The sequence below is a fragment of the Lolium perenne genome, chromosome 4 (genome assembly GCF_019359855.2).
Source record: "Lolium perenne isolate Kyuss_39 chromosome 4, Kyuss_2.0, whole genome shotgun sequence".
Lineage (NCBI taxonomy): Eukaryota > Viridiplantae > Streptophyta > Magnoliopsida > Poales > Poaceae > Lolium > Lolium perenne.
This window is the reverse complement of record NC_067247.2, coordinates 94,653,820-94,674,155: the sequence shown is the minus strand read 5'-3', so window position 1 is coordinate 94,674,155 and position 20,336 is coordinate 94,653,820. Positions and strand designations below refer to the sequence as shown.

At 42.7% G+C, this 20,336-nt stretch overlaps 1 protein-coding gene and 1 long non-coding RNA gene across 6 annotated transcripts; both read right to left on the bottom strand.

Moving 5' to 3' along the window:
- Positions 1-583: 583 nt before the first annotated feature.
- On the bottom strand, positions 584-1,598 carry LOC127293354 (oxalate oxidase 2). The gene has a single exon (XM_051322949.2). It carries the CDS (start codon positions 1,510-1,512, stop codon positions 841-843), a length of 672 nt encoding a protein of 223 aa, XP_051178909.1. The 5' UTR covers positions 1,513-1,598; the 3' UTR covers positions 584-840.
- Positions 1,599-3,774: 2,176 nt separating this feature from the next.
- On the bottom strand, positions 3,775-8,360 carry LOC127293353 (uncharacterized). Of its 5 annotated transcripts, none has more exons than XR_007845710.1 (5): positions 7,886-8,360; positions 6,614-7,285; positions 6,020-6,119; positions 4,906-5,076; positions 3,775-4,008 (listed from the first exon to the last, which is right to left on the bottom strand). It is a non-coding gene; the product is annotated as an uncharacterized lncRNA (long non-coding RNA). The 5 variants fall into 5 exon arrangements; XR_007845708.1 differs by having other exon boundaries at positions 7,933-8,360; XR_011742642.1 differs by having other exon boundaries at positions 3,775-4,005; positions 7,933-8,360.
- Between the last annotated feature and the right edge of the window lie 11,976 nt (positions 8,361-20,336).

The following is a 20,336-nucleotide window of genomic DNA, read 5'->3' as shown; positions in this document are numbered from 1 at the left end:
TTCACAATCAACAAATGGAGATTGGCGTCAATAAGCTACAGTGACATAAAAGTTAATCTCTTCCCCAAATTCAGGTCCCATGCTTCTCATAGGGTTCACTACGATTAAACAGCGATCAGTGTGGCATGTCCCACTTTTTTATTTGGGTACATCTTTGCCAGGTTTGTAAAATAAATCATTTATGCAGGGATCAGGGTGATGAAATTTATATTTACTAATAAAATACAGGAAATATTAATCTTCTATAAATTTCAATAAAACCTAAAGATAAAAAGTGCAGGCTGATTATTTGAGGAGAATTCAAAATGTGATAAGGTTGATAATCCTGAGGAATGATTTATCGAGGGATTTTTGTGAGGCAGGACACCCTAACACCTAGAGGTCTTACCACCGGCACATATTTAAATTAGATAGTTATGGCAGTCAATTTCAAGTATGCGTATGGTTGGCCCATTGAGATTTGAAACTGTCCCAAAGTTCAAGTAAAAGTTCAAGGTCAAACCATACATACGAATTGAAATTAACTGAAGCTCATTTTATGTCCAGTTTGAATAGGAATTGGACCTCAAATCGATTCTAGATGGAAGACTATGCCCAAGCAAGCAGAAGGGTAAAATGATAACTAAATATGAAAATTACATTTATTACAACACGAGTACACTCATCGCATTGGTCCCGACTCCTGAGGTCTGAACCGCAATGGTATTACATCTTACAGTTACATACTACCTCGGCCAGAAACATAATGTACGACTTCTGTTGAAAATAAATTATTAAACTTCCATACAACTTCCAATATATAATAATTATATATTGATCTTCAAGGTCTTATAATAGATGTTAAAACCCACCGGTGAACTTGGACTTGAGAAGTTCCACGACCCCGGCATCCACACGGAGCGCCTTTGTGAGAACGGCTGTCGGGATTGGTGGGTTTGAACCGAACACTGTGAGCGGCACGAAAACGATGCCGGGGTTCTGGCTGTTGAAAGACACGACCATGGATGCTTCTGTCTTGCCAACGTTGAATTGGAAGTGCATGAGCCCACGCGGGATGAGGAACGTCTCTCCAGCACGCAGCACCTTGGAATAGAGCTTGTTTCCAGAGTCGAGGCTACCGATGATGCCAACGAGGAGCTCACCTTTCATGACAATTCCGATCTCGGTGGCACGCGGGTGGATGTGTGGTGGGTTGGTGCCTCCTGGAGCAAAGTCGACACGGTTCATGGACACACCCAGCGTGTTGGTACCAGGCCACTCTGCCACGTCCAGCTCTGTCACAGCCGAGCCGTTCGGGGTGGACGTGTTGCCAGCCATTGCTAGCTTGGAGGAGAAGAGGAAGTCGTCGCCGGCCTTGGACATGGGCTTGCATGGGTGCCCGTTCACCGAGATCGCTTTGCCGTCGAGGTCAGCAACACAAAAGTCCTGAAGAGGGTCAGGGTCGGTGGCTAGGATGGATGGAGCTAGGAACAACATAGTGAACAAAACAAGTAGGGTTTTGGAGTATGCCATTTTAGAGCTTGCTATGCAAAAAAGCTTAGATTTATCTAGGCTAATCAGCTAGTGTTGTGAGAGTGTTTGAGACAGTGGTCCCTTGTCTCTGGTGGATGAGTTAGTTCGTGAAGTATGGAGTCCTTTATATAGTGGTGGATGCATGCGTGGAACTCATTGTTGTTACTACACGTGGTGGTGCATGTGTGGACAGGCGAGGCTGACCAATTATTGATCACGGCGTGTGTATTGTTGGCCTTCAGATCACCGGCGATTGTGATTAAAGAAAACTTGATCCAAGTGTTGCAATCAAAGTCAGCAGTCAAGGCTATCCTGGCTGCTAAGAAGGGACCTACAACGATAACTGGAGTATTGCGCTTGGAAACAGATGTTGATAATATTCGTGCGCACCTCTATTCTTCCACGATCTCATCTCTTGGCTTGAGTATTCCAAGTGACAATGGGATGGAACCTAGTTTGACATCCTGAAATTCGCAAGTCTACTTCTCTTCTCTAGCGCGGGTTTGACTGGATCGAAAGTCTCGATCGTCACAGTGTGCTGACAGCCACGATTTCGTAGTTTCGCTAGCGTCTCCGTTTCGGCGAGGGAATGAATAGCCGCGAACCTACCCCTACCTATCTACACGCAGGACGAGATCCCGGAGCTCCCCTCCACCTCACGGCGCCAGAACGGCAACCGGAGGCGAAGGGGAGCGGCGGGTGGAGGTGGTGTTGGAGTTTGTCCTCCCCCTCCTTTCCCCGTTCTGGCCTTGGTGCCGGGGAGGTAGTGGAGGTTCGTCGGGCGTGGTTCTGCGCCTCTGCTTCTCCGGCCGGCCTCGGTGGCGAGGGGAGGAGCGGGTGGAGGTCGGCGTCCATGTTTGCTGGCAGGTGGTTCTGGTGGGTTTCTTCTTCGACGCTTCAGCTCTGGCCGGCCTTGGTGGCGAGGGGAGCTGCGTTCGGAGGTGGTGAGGGGTCCGTGGTGGTGGACCTAGGTGGCGCGTCGCCGGCTGGAAGAAGGGTGGTTGCGGGGAGTGTCTGCTGTGGCCGTGTTCGTTCAGCGACGCTCGGATCCGTCCTCCAGAGGCGGACAGCTCCTGCGGCCTTCTACAAGGTGGGGCGGCGACTTCTTCCCGGCGGCGAGGGGTACGGCGGCGGCGCCGTCGCCTAGGTTTCTTGGGGCAAGTTGTGGATCTGATTGTGATCTTTTCTGGAAGCTCAGGGTGCTCTGTGCAAATTTCTGGGTTCTTGTGCTTTTTCCTTTGTTTCTGTTGGACCTAGCTGTAATTTGTACTGAGTTTTCCTGTTTTATTAATCAGATCCTTCCTCAAAAAAAAAAAAAAAAAAAAGAATAGCCGCGAGGTGAGACGGCCTGTACGAAGGGGTATCTGCATTTGCTTTGCTCACTGATAACGCATGCATCCAATCAGAACCACGTTCTCTGTGAACTGTTGACAAGGTAGCAAAATTCTTGTAGCTAGGTGAGTTCAGAAGATTCCGGCCGGGCGCTGCGTTTCCGCTACGGGAGAGCTGATTTTCGGGGCACTTCATATAAATAGAAAAATACCTATAATTATTTTTAGAGGCACTAAAAAAATGTCTAATTAAAATATGTTGCTAAAAATTATAGCCCCACTTTGAAAAAATGCCTCTAAAAATACTATTTTTAGAGACACTTCTATGAATGTCTCTATAAATTTTTAGAGCCTCTATAAATTTTTAGAGGCACTTCTATGAATGCCTCTATATATTTTTAGAGGCACTTCTATAAATGTCTATATATTTTAGAGTCACTTTGGCATAGTGCTCCTATATATCTTTTGAGGCACTTTGGCATAGTGCCTCTAAATATGTTTAGACGCACTTTGGTATAGTACCTCTAAATATATTTAGACGCACTTAGTGCCTCTAAATATCTTTAGACACACTTTGTCGTAGTGCCTCTAAATATTCTAAATATATTTAGACGCATTTTGTCGTAGTGTCTCTAAATATAGCATGTGTTTTTTAGCCGCACTTTGAAAATGCCTATAACCAATTATGGTGGCAGTTATGCATTTTAGTAGTACATTTACATCCTACACAGTAACAATTCAACAATTCACACAGTAAGTGTAACAGCAAAGATAAGTATAGCACAAATTCTGTTTTTACATGCGCAAACATACTACTAATCAGAAGATTGATGTCCCGATAAGCTCGAAAGTTCACTCCGAGGAAATATGCTCAGATGTAGTAATAATACTTATTCTACGGCACATGAATGTCACCACGGAAACATGAAAGTGAACTGAAATGTGGTGCTTCTATTGGGTGAGATAGTATACAAGGAAACAACGTCCAGGTGGTGGAATTCCCGGATGTTCACATTAAACTTCTAGTAACAATCACAGTATGTAAACGGCGGTGAAAACCAATCAAGGAGGCAACCAGGACACCCTCGACGGTGAGGGTACTGCTCACGGTGCCTTCATCACTACAATTTCTCGATCTTCAACGGATCTTGAAGACTTTCTACTGCTGTAAGGAAGCAAGACAAAAGACATATAAGCCAAAGACATTCTACTGCTGTGAGGAAGTAAGACAAAAGACATATAAGCCGAAGACAGTGAACTGACTATTGCAGTACATAGGTAACAAATTCAGCATCAACGACAATGTGTGTCCATAGTCTATACCGTCAATATGGAAAGTGAGAATACTCTCATGCAGGATTACCAGAAAACACTGAATATAAAAAAGACAGGATAATGAAAGAACTTCAAATAGAATCAAGCAATGTATTAACTTTTCATGAACATGGTCATGCAAATAGGCTAGTAAGGTCATTAACTTCAAAGACAGGATAATACTATTTTTCCATAAGATATAGCAAACAAAGAAAACAGCCGGTATAGTGTTCAACAATAATAAAAGGCTAACATCATTATGTTGTTTCCTATGTAATTCAACTGAAAACTACACTGTCAGTCATACTTTGAAACACAACCATGCAAACGTTTTCTAGATTGCATGAAATATACCTCCTTGGTTTCACGTGGTCATGTACGGAAAAACCTCTGAACTAAACTTGGAAGAAAAAAGTGTTGTTCAGCATTGTTGTGTGAAGGGCGGGCATATTGTAATGTACACAATGGTTAACTAGACATTTAAGTATAAATTTGATTGTTTATTTATTTATATTGGTAAATACTCATTTTATATGTGAGTACAGCAGCAGACAATACACCGACACAATACATGCCCTGCATAATACCCCAAGCAGATTAACATACTGTAGATCAATGTTGCATACAACAGATTTACATAAATTTCAGAAGATTTACATACTGCGGATTTCCATATACCACACGAAACTTGTATGCAATTTCAGAGAAAGAATGAGTACATAGTAAGTTCAGAAAAAGATGGACTTACCTCGTTCATGGTGGTGGTGGTCGTCGCGCTGGTCAGAGAAGAAACCAAAGTTGACAGCGACCCCAACGTTCCCAGGCGCAGGTGGCATCCTCCCGCTGCTCCGGTGCTCCTGGTGCAGGTTGATGGCGATCTTCTTCACACTGTAGGAGAGCAGATCCACTGCCGTCGCCACTAAATATTTGCAGTAGTGTTAAGAGATAGAGTTGCCAGTTTAAATACAATGGCAAGAAAATTATGCTTTGATTCAGTTCAAGAAATACAATTGCATGATTTGCTTAGATGGATAAAAGTAATGATAGCGAGGTGAATTAAAAGGGACCTCGTTACCAAGTGCATGAGGCTTATCATATTCAATTGCCATGACATTTTTATTTTACAGATTTATGATGATGTGTGTGGTTATGACTTGCTTGGACTCAACGAGTCAGCGCCGTACCGTTGCACTCTCAGATGAGGACAGGGAAGTGTGGTCTTAGTTTATACTCTCTGCATAACATTTGTTTGACTGCCTCTGATACTTACACAAACAGAGAGAACCGTGGCTGGTAACGAACTCAGTAAAAGAAACACTACAAATTTACAATGCATTTTTTTTTTTGAGTAACCAAGAATGCCTCTTATCAAACAAAGAATGGCTAGCATCGAATTCAGTACAAGAGACCATGGATTTATGATGGGTAACTAGAGACTACAGCATGCATATCCGATAATTTTTCAAGCTTGTATCCTGCAAAGTGTCGTAGATTCATACTGAGAGTTAATTAGTCAAAGTCACAATATCCTGTTAGTTACTGCATGGTTCGCTGGTGCAAAAGACAGGCAGAGACTAGCAATCCAAATAGCATCACCCAACAGTTGAGCACACTAATACTCTAGAATTGGAAAAAAGAACGGGAAATAAAATAGAAAGTTATACTACAAGAGATGAAAATAATTAGAAGAAAATATGGATCAAATCCTAGATTTGCTAAACAAGAGAGTTAGCAGCTAACATGAATCTTATAGTATATAGAAATATGAATATTATACTCGAACTGAAGAGCAGTACAAAGTTTTCCAGGCTTTCAGTTGGAAGGTTTTAATCTTTGATATAAGTAGCATTAGTGAACCCTACCATTTCAAGAGTCGGCAAGCTTTATTGATATAAGATCCTTCCTACAGACTCTAGCTGTTTCAGCCCTTAAGCTCTCTCAACCTGCCAGATCGACGGGGTACTGCAGATGAAAGAGAAAATTGAAGAATGAATAGATGCTCTCAAGGCATGTCAGATGCATAACGAGAATCTGTGAAATTAAATATATTAAACTAAGGTGATGTTAGAAACTGCAGAAATTTAAAGTAGGAAAACTAGCAGGATCCAAACTGAACAGCTGTGAGAAGATGATGTTAGGAACTGCTGAAATTAAACTGCATCTTCATCTAGCAATAACTATAAGATAAGATTACTTTTTGGAGTACCCCATGTAGAATTTTGGAGCACTAACGGCCTACCTTGACTAATCTGTCATATAAGCCACCCAAATTTCAGAAATAGACAGTAAATTTCATCAGTTGGATTAAGTTCAACCCGGTAATATACGCAAAAGCTGGTTAGACAAATGAGATTGTCACGATCCCCATACGATTTATCATTTTTCTTTATCAAGAAGTTAATCTTTAATGATTAGAACCATGATTATTGGTATTTTTTTAGATAAAGCATAAGTACCATTGTCAAACATTGAAAAGTGAGATAAGCCATCTACCCGTATACCTACATAAAAGTATCAATCCAGATCATTTGTAGATATTAGAGGCCACCCACAATCCCATATATAGTTTTGTGGAGGTCAAATTAAGGATGAACTTGGTAATTGCAGAGCAAACTATGGAACAAACAACAAGTCATGGTGAGGGAAATAAATCAAAGCTCAAGCTTATACACATAAACATATATACTTTAGAAGTAGTATATATATAACATAAGAGAAGAAGCATAAATTTGAAATTCCTTATCCATCAATGTTCCATGGCACGGTCAAGATAGACAAAAGTGCATAAAAAAGAAAGCACCAACAGACCAGGAAAGCATATTAAATGGCCAGCAGGAGACAAATGTTCGAAACAAAAGCTAGCATACGATAAGTTACAGAGCCCAAAAATCCCTCGATTCTATATGAAAATTTCGGTTTGGGGCATTGCTTGCATGGCACGGTTATTTCCACCTGATCCACCATTGGTCTCAAACACTACCGTGATAGGAGACAGGAGGCGAACGAGCTCGAGGCTGGAGGATCTCTGGTGGTGGAAGCAGCAAGAAGCAGGGTAAATACGACGCTGACTCATCGGAGCTCCTATGCTATCGGATGACGTAGAAATATCCGTTTAAACCAATTTGTTTCTACACAGAACACAAACAGAACACATTATTTCTCTACATTTGACTAAAGCAATCAGTAAATAAAATATGGGGACAGGGTGATGATATGGCATGAGCACATTGCTAAACCTAACCAATCAGTTATGTGAATGCATTTCAGTGAATGCCGCTCATCATCGCTACTCTTTTAGCTTTATATGCACTTTTAACAAAAAAAAAAAGTTCTGTAATAAGTAAGGTGAAGAATACTCAAACTTGCCTGGATAATCTGATATAGAAGGAATTACTGAAATGTTGGCTAGGCAAATCCATCAGCATTAGCTACTTAATTTCATCTAAGAGGCTAAATGACAGCCAATCTGAAAGTGTGGGCTAAAATATTTTTCTACGCTACGTTTAGAGAATCAACGAGGCCTACAAGGAGCGTGGCCTTTTGCACCATTTTTTTGCTTAGTTGTCTGACTTGATATCAAATATGTAAACCTACTCCACACCAATTATCTACAGAGCAACCACTCCATCAGAAATGTTCCACGGGCATCAGAATTGGTCATGAACTGATGTGGTTGAGATCCTTGGCTTAACTGTAATACTATAAACCATTTGGCTTGAAGACCTCACCGAGAGATGGGAAGATAGGGCAGGCAGCCAAGGTCTAGGTAGAGTACCTCTACATCCTGCAGCGGGTAGAGGCGCGACGGCGGATGACGACGAGAGAGGCCATGCATGGTTGAGAAAGCGTGGCTGGCACCGGTCGGCCTTCCCTCAGCACCCCCCCTCATCCGGCGCCACCCCACAAGCCGCCCCTCCCTGCTCCTCCACTTCGTCCCAGCGCCGCCCCTTGCCGCTCCTCCACCCCCGACGCTAGGTTGGTCGAGGGAGAGAGGCGCGACGGCGGTGGCCAGGGGTCGCAGAGGAGGAGGCGCCAGGGGGAGAGGCAAAGCGCCACGCTGGCGCTGGGTAGGTCGAGGGGGATACGCGCGACGGCGGCGGCTCGGGGCCGCCGTCCGCTGGCGGCGTGAGAGAGCTCGGTGGCGGCGACGACGCGGTGGCGGCTCGCGGAGTCGAGGGGCAGAAGAGAGGAGGCATGCCCGGCGCAGATACTTTTACCACCTAATGATGTCTTCACTGTTAGTGTTAATCACTGTTAAAGTGAAACCTGCGGTGATGATAAGTCGGGTGGTGTCACACTTCTCTCTATTTACACACAGTAAATACCACCGCCGAATACAACCAATTAGAAAACAAAATAACGGCCAGACCATAGGTACTTCACTGTAGCAGGAACTATTCTTTTGCAAAGAGCTTATTGAACTCCAAACATTATCTTCTTTTTAGATTGTTATAATAACCCGCAAATTAGATAGGGGCCTAGCCAATAAGAGAGCGCCAGTATGCATGCTTATGGACGGACCCAGAGAGCAGCTTAATAGAGAGAAGTAGCAGTGAGGGCGCTAAGCTGAAGGAAAAGGCTGAATGCCATAGGAAGTTCTCGATGAATAATTCACTTACTTCGTTACTGCTGATTCGACAACCAGGATGGCTGGCGTCCTGTTAAACGACTTTCAGATGTATAAGCGAGTCTCTCTTATTTTCCATTGGCTAGTTTTTGTGTACACGCTTTGTGATTCGTGAATTGTAAAACTAAGGATTATGTTATCTGGGTAATAAAAGAGGGCTGCGTGCATCGATTGATGCAGAGGCCGGGGTCAGCCCCCATTTCGAAAAAAAAAAACTGCTGATTCGACAGTGGATCATAGCTCAAAGAACCTATTCCAGTGAACTTGACTACCATTATCGTCATTTCTTCCATGACCACCGACTTGCTAACAAAATTGCCTAACGAACTTCACCCGGCCTAACAAACTTGGCTTATCTAATCAACTATTTCAAACTTTCCTAACTATTCACCCGGCCTGCCCGCATCTTGGCTTATCTCAACTAATAAATCTAGCTCTACATATACACGTCGGCTTGCCGCGCTGCTATTCGGCTCTGTTGCCGATGTTACATCGATCACCAAGGTCCTCTACCAGCAACATCACACCGTCCAGGATCACCAAATTATCCAACACTGCTGCCACATACGGCCTTCTTTCAGCGGCGCATCTCTGCTGTCACCGGTGCACCGGCACAACTCGTGCTAATCCTTCTCCAGGTATTCCCCTCCACACGGACTGGATAAAAGTAGAAGAAAATGGTGGCATGCTCTTGATTACCTCGTAGTTCTTCGTTCAGGCTGACTAGGACCTGGTAGAGAGAGCCAATTGACCTGGCACGGTGATCACCTGTAAAGACAATTCATCAGCCAATATTGTAGTTACAGCCATCTCCAACATCATATCCTTCATCTCCGTCGTTACCCGTCTCTAATCCAAACCAGTGTTCATCACTGGCATCATCTTCCTCCTCATCTACGATCATTTAAAGCCAATCTGCCATTAGATATGATGTTGTTCCAAAAAATAAGAAGTGTCGGGGATTTAGTACAAAGTTGCTGCAACCCCGACACTTATTATGGATCAAAGGGAGTTCATAGGTTGTGGCTTGTTATAAATAACCGATCTTAGTAGATTAGCATATGCACACATAATGTTGTTCCGTTTCCAGACATTCCATTTGAATATTTGCCTTATTGCTGAGTAACTTTGCACGTATATACCATTTTCATGCAGATGTCACAGCCCCACCAACATGCAAATGACTATAGTGGCATGCCAGCTCAACCATATTCAACACTTACAGATCCTGCCAGAACTTGCAACGGTATCATCCTAAAGCATTGCATTTGGAACATTGCATGCATCTGAATATAGTTACCCTAACTTTCTGTTGGCACGCAAAACTGCCGCGCAACACCGTGATAATTGTCGTGCTTTCGTGACGACGCCCGATTGCTTTCCGAGCAAAGCAACAAAGGTTCCTCACTTTCGTGGAGGAGATCGACCGTTTTTCAGCGCAAAACGGCAAAGATGAACCAAAGCCCTAGGGTTGCTAGGACATGGCAGAGAAGAACGATAAAAAAAAAATGATAAAAGGTAGATGTATTTTTTGTTGAATATCGATTGGATGGTCTCTTCAATCGGCCACGACCTCAATATATAGGCGCTGGTCTTCGCGTACAGGATCTGAATTGACGTACATAAACAAAAGTCTAAACCTGAACCGAATGGAACTCTATCCTTTTATCAATTCGGTTGCATATAATACCTACCAAATCAAATTCCTAGTACGTAGCAGTTCCAAACACGAAACCATATGTCACGTACAAATATTCTCAAGCCTCGAAATAAACAATATAATATTTCGGCTGATGCAAATCACACGAGCTGGTACAAACCATGCATGCGTCGCTTCTAAGGTAGATGATATTTTCAGGATGCATTCTTCCCTCCGCTGACTTGATAATCCTTGCAATAATCCACACATCGCAGCTTTGCTTGAAAGGACTTGTCCCAGGCAACTGTGTTTTAGCTCAACATATCACAGAATCTTCCAGAACTCGTATTATCTTGCTGATAATTCATGCAAAACTTTACGTATTTGTCCTGAGTTGACAACTCTATCAGTACACCTGATGCCTTGTTCTACGAGGTATTTGCACTGAACTTTCACTGGGCCTGCATTTGAACTAAACAACAAGTCTAATTGTGTATGCATGTCAGACAATAATCTAACCATGGCCATTTAAGCTAATTTGGCCCATAAATACATACTAGCCAAATTATGTAATCAACACATGCCCCCTGTTTTTGGTACGATTGAATTGACCAAAAACACATATGAAATACCTTACGACGATTTCAATAACTTCACCATCCATAAAATTTCTTAGGGCGATGTTCAAAGAACACATCGGCCATATTTTTTTTTACAGCAATGTGTAAATACTCACCAGCCTTATTTTCTTAGGGCAATATGTCAGATAATATACTGGCCATGGTAAAGATTACACAAAATAGGAATTTCTACAACCAGCCGCAATTTCCTAAAATGTCGGCTAACACAACCTGCTATTTTTATTAACCATTGCATCTCACGATCTGACTGATGTGTCCTACATATTGGTTCATGCACTTCACCCTTAGCTAATATATATTGATCAGATTCCAGAAACTTCAAATGGAAACCATCTATAGTGCTTAGATATAATTCGGCAGTCGATAAGCTACATGTCAAAGATTGTGGCCGAATTATTTCATCTCTTTTTTAACTTGGATCCTCTAAATAATAAACTAGTGAAACTCTCCAATCCTCAGGTTCCAATCTATTCTCTTACTCGGCTTTTTGTAACCCATTTACCGATTTAGCTCCGTATACTACTAGTTTCTGGACCGAATTAGAATCAACAGTATTATGCTCTAAATCATCTTTGCATTGTACGACTAGTTGCTGAACGAAACAGGCTGCACCCTGTACCAAGCTAGCATCTAGCAAAGCCAATTTATTTTCTAATTCGGCTGTCTGTAGCTTATGTACCGAATTAACATTACCATGCAATACTTGCTGCTGGACCAAACCTGGACATGCAGACCCATGAACAGAAACACCAGAGGTCTCACTTTTGGCAGCCACAAGCATCGGTCTTTCCAATATAAAATTACCTGTGCTAATAAGATAACCTGATGTCTGTTGGGCTAAAACATTTAGCTCTAGAATTTTCTCCTATAGGTATATAATTGATAGAAAACATATCTAGAATCTTGACAATCTAAACATCAGTCTAGATAGATATTTAGTAATCCATCAAAACATTGAAATTCGCTTTTATTTGTCATACTACCATAAGCGAATATACACAAACCGACGTTTCATAAACTATATTGTTAGATGAATCAAAACATTGCCGATGCCATATCCATCTCTACAAACCGATTAGAAATGTCTCCATTTGCAGAAATTGACATAATCAATATGTTCATCATCTAGTGCATAAGCCAATTTTCCAATCCTACCACTAAGAACCGGTCACAAGAACATATATTTGATCGCATCGGCTTGGCAAACTATCCCACATGTATTGGAAAGTAGATAAGACTGAAACTTGTTACATGCATAGTACATAATTTGAAGGCAAACATAACATTTTAATAAACACGTACCGAGTTTTAGTGTCGACGAATTAAGCGTCTTATTTCATGCATATCGCTCTTCCGGAATGATAGTCCCCGGTACGTTATTGCGGCCACTTAACACGAGCATCGGTCAAACATAGTATCTAACCGTGTTGCAGATCAACCGATGCCTAAGTCAACGTCATGCATGCCGGATTACTCGCCTTGATGAGCATCCATATTAGTAGCTGCATCTCTAAAATTTTCTGAAATTTCATCAGCAACCATGTCATCCACATTTCTACTTTTATCCACCACGATGCACTTCTTCTTCCAAATCATTTCTGGAGGAACCATCTGCCTGTCTCTATTGAACCGCTCATCGCGTTTCTTTTCAGCTATTTCTTCTCTTATTTTCAATGCTCGCAGCCGTTGCACCCGTCGTTTCTGAGTATATGTGAGCCCCGATGGGCACCACTAAGGTTCCAATTTAGTTCCCGGTGGGACTGACATAATTATGTTGCCCCCCGAGTTTCCTGGCCTACACTGACGTAGTGCAGTTTTTGGAACAAACAATCTATCCTTGGCCGAAAGAACCATCTGCTCATTAGCTCTAACCCTCTTGCTGCGTCTACTGGTTGAATCCCCTCGTTGTGTAGACGTACTAGTAGACTTGAAACCCACAGGAGACAAACTTGTGGATTGCCTTAAGCTGCTGCTTCTCATGATGGAATCGGCATGTGAACTAGCTGATTTGAACTTCTGACAAGTACATGAAGATACACCCAATGGCTTATCAGACCGTGCTTGCATATTAGGTCCAGGATTAATCACTTTCACATATTGGTTAGATATAGTTTGTTGCGGCTGCACATCATCAACGTCCTCTTTTTCCTGTACCGATCCTATTCCATCGTTGCTGCTTGTTTCTTTAGCATTCACAGCACCTTCAGCTGTCTGACCTTGCCCAGCTACTGAAATTTGTAAAGCCTTAAGCTCAGCTCGCTTCACCGGCATCCACATGAGTTTCTGACCGCCTATAATATATTTTTCATGAGTGCTCTGTCTCCTGCGCGGATTAGATGTTTTTGAGATCGGCTTCTCATTATTGCCACGAAATTCACTGACATCACGTGGTCTAACTTTCTTATTAAACCGAGCTCCTTTTTCATGCAATGGTCCTCTGTGCACATGCTCTGATGGAATCCATTCCTGTTGGAAATAACATGGTCGCCTTGTAGGATATGGAGCCGATGAACTGAAACAATGTGGAGAAAACTGAGAAAACATACGAGGACCCCAATATGTCGGCTCCATTGAAAAATACGGCTGCTGGTCATATAAGTTTCCTTGCCAATGCACATGACCTCCATGTTGAGAAGCAGACCTAGGACGCTTACTACCTCCAAGCCGACTAAACACATTGTTGGCCTTGTGTGCACTATACTTGTCCAACAATTGTTTAACCACCGGTTTTGGTTTTGGAGCTGGTTTCCTCTTTCTTTCATCAAATCTTTGCACTCCCGCTTTTGGATTCTTTGCTTTGATCATCCTCGGTGCCGCATTATCATCAATGATAACATTTTTCCCTTTGGTAGATTCGGCCTGATTCGACCGAATGAGAATTTTCTTGTTCTCGAAGTCAATCACATTGATAGGAAAAAGATTAATACCGAGTTTCATCTTAGAACATTCCGTAAATACCAATCGACCATCATCAATGGCCGATTGCACATGTCGACGAAACACGTTACAATCATTAGTAGCATGTGAAAAAGAACTGTGCCACTTACAATAAGCTCTTCCAGCCAATTCTTCTGGAGGTGGAATTACATGACCATCTCTCACTCTAATTATTTTTCCTTGCACCAATGTATCAAAAACTCTATCACACTTGCTAACATCAAAATTATACTTAATATCCTCTCTCTTAGTAGGTGTAGGATACAAAGCACAACATGCAAAAGGTTTTGATGTAGGTGCTTGCACCCATTCGGCTATACATATATCAATATCATCACCACTAGCCGAATCACCATCATATTTTAAATCCTTGACCATGTGGTTATCATTGTGCTTATTTCTATTTTCATTAAACCGACTATATTCTTTAATTTCTTTAGCTCGGTTTTCCCATGTCAAAGCTTTTTGCAAAACTTGATTAATATCTAAAAGATTTTTCCCATCTAATTTATCCTTAATATGAGCGAGCAAACCCGAAAATGCAAGATCTGCTAAACCTTTTTCGGCAATGGTCAAGTTGAAACATCGATTTTTGACATCCCTAAACCGTCTGATATAGTCATGAACATGTTCATTATCTTTCTGTCTAACCATTGTTAAGTCTGAAAGTTGAAGTTCACTTTCACCCCTATAAAAATAATCATGAAATTTTTTCTCCAATTGTGCCCATGTTGAAATAGAATTAGGAGCAAGCGATGTAAACCAAGTAAATGCAGCACCAGACAAAGATAGAGAGAATAATTTCAATGTATAAACATCTGATGTCCGTACTTCACCACATTGTGCTAGAAAACTTCCTACATGCTTAAAAGTGGATCTACCATTTTCCCCCGTAAACATAATAAAATCTGGAATTCTAAAACCACGTGGATATGGTGTCAAGTCAAAATAATCAGGGTATGGTTTTTTATAAGCATGTGATTTACCATTAGTTTCTATACCAAATTCTCTAAGTATACCAGCAATTTGATCCTTAAAATTATTATTGGGCTGTAGAGAACTAACTTGTGGAACAGATGGAACACAAGTATTCGGTGACATCTCCGGCAAAGTAATTTGAGCATGTGTCGCTTGCTGCGGAGATCCATTAAAACATAAATTCGGTACCGGCCCATATGGAACCCCGGTACCAAGAGATTGCAACGGTGATGTATTATATGCTCCCAACTGATAACTAGTTTTTTGTAAATTAGCATTGAAGTCGACACTTCGGTTATTACTGCTGAAATTTTGTGAAACCGAAGTTGAAACAATAGGATTAGCAACAGTGCATACTAAATTATTAGCCGAACTAGCTGTATAATATCGGCCACCTAGATTTTTATTTAAATTAATGTGAGACTGCGCTCCATTAGACGATGAACCGGTTGTATGAGTATGACTAACTGAATTAATGAATCCGCTATTGTCCGGAGGCATCTGCTGTGTTTCACGATGTTCATCGTTCATTTGCAGTACTAACGGATGAACTTGACATGATAAACTACTTTCAATATTCTTGCTAAAGCTGTCCTTAAATCCGTCAACTGTACCCGCTACACTCGCTACTGCTGGACAAATTGTATGCATATTTTTCATGTAGGAACTGTAGTTACTACCTACGGACACATCTATCAGATGACCAACTTCTTGTTTTGAATTAGTTACCTGAGCGTTAAACATGGGATAAGGACTTGCCGTTGTTACCTTCTTCACGACGCCATCGTTTGTCTTGAAGAATCGCTTCAATTTTTCAGCCTTTGCTTTTTCGAGCTCCTGCTCAAGTTCTCGCCGCTCAACTTCGGATAGATCATCGAGCGTAATAGCGATGGCGCTTTCCGGATCGACGTCTCTTGCGTCCATGGGGCAGTTGTTCATTGTTGCCCTTTTTCTTCTTCCCCAGCGGAGTCGCCAATTGTGTTGGCACGCAAAACTGCCGCGCAACACCGTGATAATTGTCGTGCTTTCGTGACGACGCCCGATTGCTTTCCGAGCAAAGCAACAAAGGTTCCTCACTTTCGTGGAGGAGATCGACCGTTTTTCAGCGCAAAACGGCAAAGATGAACCAAAGCCCTAGGGTTGCTAGGACATGGCAGAGAAGAACGATAAAAAAAAAAATGATAAAAGGTAGATGTATTTTTTGTTGAATATCGATTGGATGGTCTCTTCAATCGGCCACGACCTCAATATATAGGCGCTGGTCTTCGCGTACAGGATCTGAATTGACGTACATAAACAAAAGTCTAAACCTGAACCGAATGGAACTCTATCCTTTTATCAATTCGGTTGCATATAATACCTACCAAATCTAATTCCTAGTACGTAGCAGTTCCAAACACGAAACCATATGTCACGTACAAATATTCTCAAGCCTCGAAATAAACAATATAATATTTCGGCTGATGCAAATCACACGAGCTGGTACAAACCATGCATGCGTCGCTTCTAAGGTAGATGATATTTTCAGGATGCATTCTTCCCTCCGCTGACTTGATAATCCTTGCAATAATCCACACATCGCAGCTTTGCTTGAAAGGACTTGTCCCAGGCAACTGTGTTTTAGCTCAACATATCACAGAATCTTCCAGAACTCGTATTATCTTGCTGATAATTCATGCAAAACTTTACGTATTTGTCCTGAGTTGATAACTCTATCAGTACACCTGATGCCTTGTTCTACGAGGTATTTGCACTGAACTTTCATTGGGCCTGCATTTGAACTAAACAACAAGTCTAATTGTGTATGCATGTCAGACAATAATCTAACCATGGCCATTTAAGCTAATTTGGCCCATAAATACATACTAGCCAAATTATGTAATCAACACTTTCATAGATTCATGAACTTTAACAACTTGAATTAGAGTTAGTAATTATTAATGGCATTTTTCTCCAAAGGTGAAAGGCTTGAAGCTGCTTGCTCCCGTGACCTTGCACTGCTCCAGGGAGCACCAAGCAATGGTGAGCTTAGTTTGGCAACCCCAACTGATCAGCAACACGAGATTGCAAACATGAGACAAGACAGAAATCAAGCAAGACGAGAACACGCCAGAGCAAGACAAAATAGCTTAACAGCCAAACAAAAGGAGGAGATGAATGCCCGAAGAAGAGCAGCTAGGCAAAAGAAAACAATAGATGAAAGAAATGCCCGCCAGAGGCAGGCAAGCACTGGTAGAAAAACAGGCTTCCGTCCAGCACCATAAGTCGCGAAGCTAAAGGAACCGCGACTAATGGGACCTTTAGTCGCGGTTCGGGAGGCGAACCGCGACCAAAGGCCTGGGCCCAGGGCGCTCGGTGGCCAGCTAGTGCACGTGGGGAGCTTTAGTCGCGGTTGGCCAGGTCAACCGCGACTAAAGGTGCCCGAAGGCCTTTAGTCGCGGTTAGCCAGGCCAACCGCGACTAAAGCCCCTCCCCTATATATACCCATCCAGCAGCCAACACTTAGCCATTTGGAGTCATTCTCTTCACAAACTTCACAAGTGGGTGTTAGGTTTGCTTTTGGCTCCTCTTATGCACATAAGGTGTTTGATGAAATGCCCCAAGAGCATGAAACAAACATGATATGAAGTGTTGGAGCCACACTTAAGCTTTCTCATTTATTTTTTCCTCCTCGATCGCGGTTAGCAACTTGAACCTTTGATGTGTCATTGATAAAATATGCATGTGTGTAGTTCATTGTTTAATTTATATTGTTTGTAGCTAGTTAGTTTAACAAATGCATGATGGTTAATTATATATTTTATATTATAATAATGCAGATGAATCGGCAATGGATGTACGGTAACCGACTCTCCGGCGAGTTCACTACGGGTTTGAAAGATTTCCTCGTAGTGGCTAATGCGAACAAGCAGGGGGGTTTTGTTATCTGTCCATGTGTTAACTGTAAGAATCAGAAGGGTTACTCTTCCTCAAGAGATGTTCACATGCACCTGCTTCGGCACGGTTTCATGCCAAGCTATAATTGTTGGACCAAGCATGGAGAAAGAGGGGTTATAATGGAAGAAGATGAAGAAGGGGATGATTTCATCGATGAAAGCTATCTTGTTCATTTCGGTGATACTTTCATGGAGGATGCTGAAGGCGAAGGGGAAGGTGAAGGGGAAGGTGAAGAAGAGGCACGTGATGATCCCGTTGATGATCTTGGTCGGACCATTGCTGATGCACGGAGACGCTGCGAAACTGAAAAGGAGAGGGAGAATTTGGATTGCATGTTAGAGGATCACAGAAAGGCGCTGTACCCCGGATGCGATGATGGTCTGAAAAAGCTGGGCTGCACACTGGATTTGCTGAAATGGAAGGCACAGGCAGGTGTAGCTGACTCGGCATTTGAAAACTTGCTGAAAATGTTGAAGAATATGTTTCCAAAGAATAACGAGTTGCCCGCCGCAGCGTACGAAGCAAAGAAGGTTGTCTGCCCTCTAGGTTTAGAGGTTCTGAAGATACATGCATGCATCAACGACTGCATCCTCTACCGCAGTGAATACGAGAATTTGAATGAATACCCGGTATGCACTGCATTGCGTTATAAGATCAGAGGCGATGACCCTGGTGACGATGTTGAGGGCCAGAAACCCAGGAAGAGGGTTCCCGCCAAGGTGATGTGGTATGTTCCTATAATACCACGGTTGAAACGTCTGTTCAGGAACAAAGAGCATGCCAAGTTGTTGCGATGGCACAAAGAGGACCGTAAGTCGGACGGGGAGTTGAGACACCCCGCAGATGGAACGCAATGGAGAAAGATCGACAGAGAGTTCAAAGATTTTGCAGCTGACGCAAGGAACATAAGATTTGGTCTAAGTACGGATGGCATGAATCCTTTTGGCAAGCAGAGCTCCAGCCATAGCACCTGGCCCGTGACTCTATGCATCTACAACCTTCCTCCTTGGTTGTGCATGAAGCGGAAGTTCATTATGATGCCAGTGCTCATCCAAGGTCCGAAGCAACCCGGCAACGATATCGATGTGTACCTAAGGCCATTAGTTGATGAACTTTTACAGCTGTGGGGCAGACCTGGTGTCCGTGTGTGGGATGAGCACAAAGAAGAGGAATTTGACCTACGAGCGTTTCTTTTCGTAACCATCAACGATTGGCCTGCTCTTAGTAACCTTTCGGGACTGTCAAATAAGGGATACAATGCATGCACGCACTGCTTACATGAGACTGAAAGTGTACATTTGCCAAATTGTAAGAAGAACGTGTACCTTGGGCATCGTCGATTTCTTCCAAAATTCATCCAAGAAGAAAGAAAGGCAAGCATTACAACGGCAAGGCAGATCACCGGCCGAAGCTCATGGGAACACACTGGTGCTGAGGTATTTGATATGGTCAAGGATTTGAAAGTCATCTTTGGAAAGGGTCCTGGCGGACAATCAGTTCCGAAGGGAGCTGACGGGCACGCAGCCATGTGGAAGAAGAAATCTATATTCTGGGAGCTAGAATATTGGAAAGTCCTAGAAGTCCGCTCTGCAATCGACGTGATGCACGTTACGAAGAATATTTGCGTGAACCTCCTAAGCTTCTTAGGCGTGTATGGGAAGACAAATGATACAAAGGAAGCACGGCAGGACCAGCAACGTTTGAAAGACCCTGATGACCGGCATCCGGAACGGTTTCAAGGTCGTGCCAGCTACGCTCTGACCAAAGAAGAGAAGGTCATCTTTTTTGAATGCCTGAGCAGTATGAAGGTCTCATCTGGATTCTCGTCCAATATAAAGGGAATAATAAACATGGCGGAGAAAAAGTTCCAAAACCTGAAGTCTCACGACTGCCACGTGATGATGACGCAATTGCTTCCGATTGCTTTGAGGGGGCTCCTACCGGAAAATGTTCGAGTAGCCATTGTGAAGCTATGTGCATTCCTCAATGCAATCTCTCAGAAGGTAATCAATCCAGAAGTTCTACCACGGTTACAGAACGATGTGATCCAATGTCTTGTCAGTTTCGAGTTGGTGTTCCCGCCATCCTTCTTCAATATTATGACGCACCTCCTGGTTCACCTAGTCGATGAGATTTCCATTCTCGGTCCTGTATTTCTACACAATATGTTCCCCTTCGAGAGGTTTATGGGAATATTAAAGAAATATGTTCGTAACCGTGCTAGGCCAGAAGGAAGCATCGCCAAGGGCTATGGAAATGAGGAGGTAATTGAGTTTTGTGTTGACTTTGTTCCTGACCTTAAGCCGATTGGTCTTCCTCGATCGCGGCACGAGGGGAGACTAAGTGGAAAAGGCACGATCGGAAGGAAATCAACGATATGTATGGACGGCCATTCTCTGACTGAAGCACACCACACAGTT

Excerpts from the sequence above, each read along its gene's own strand:
- LOC127293354 (XM_051322949.2), bottom strand. The coding sequence starts at position 1,512 with ATGGCATACTCCAAAACCCTACTTGTTTTGTTCACTATGTTGTTCCTA.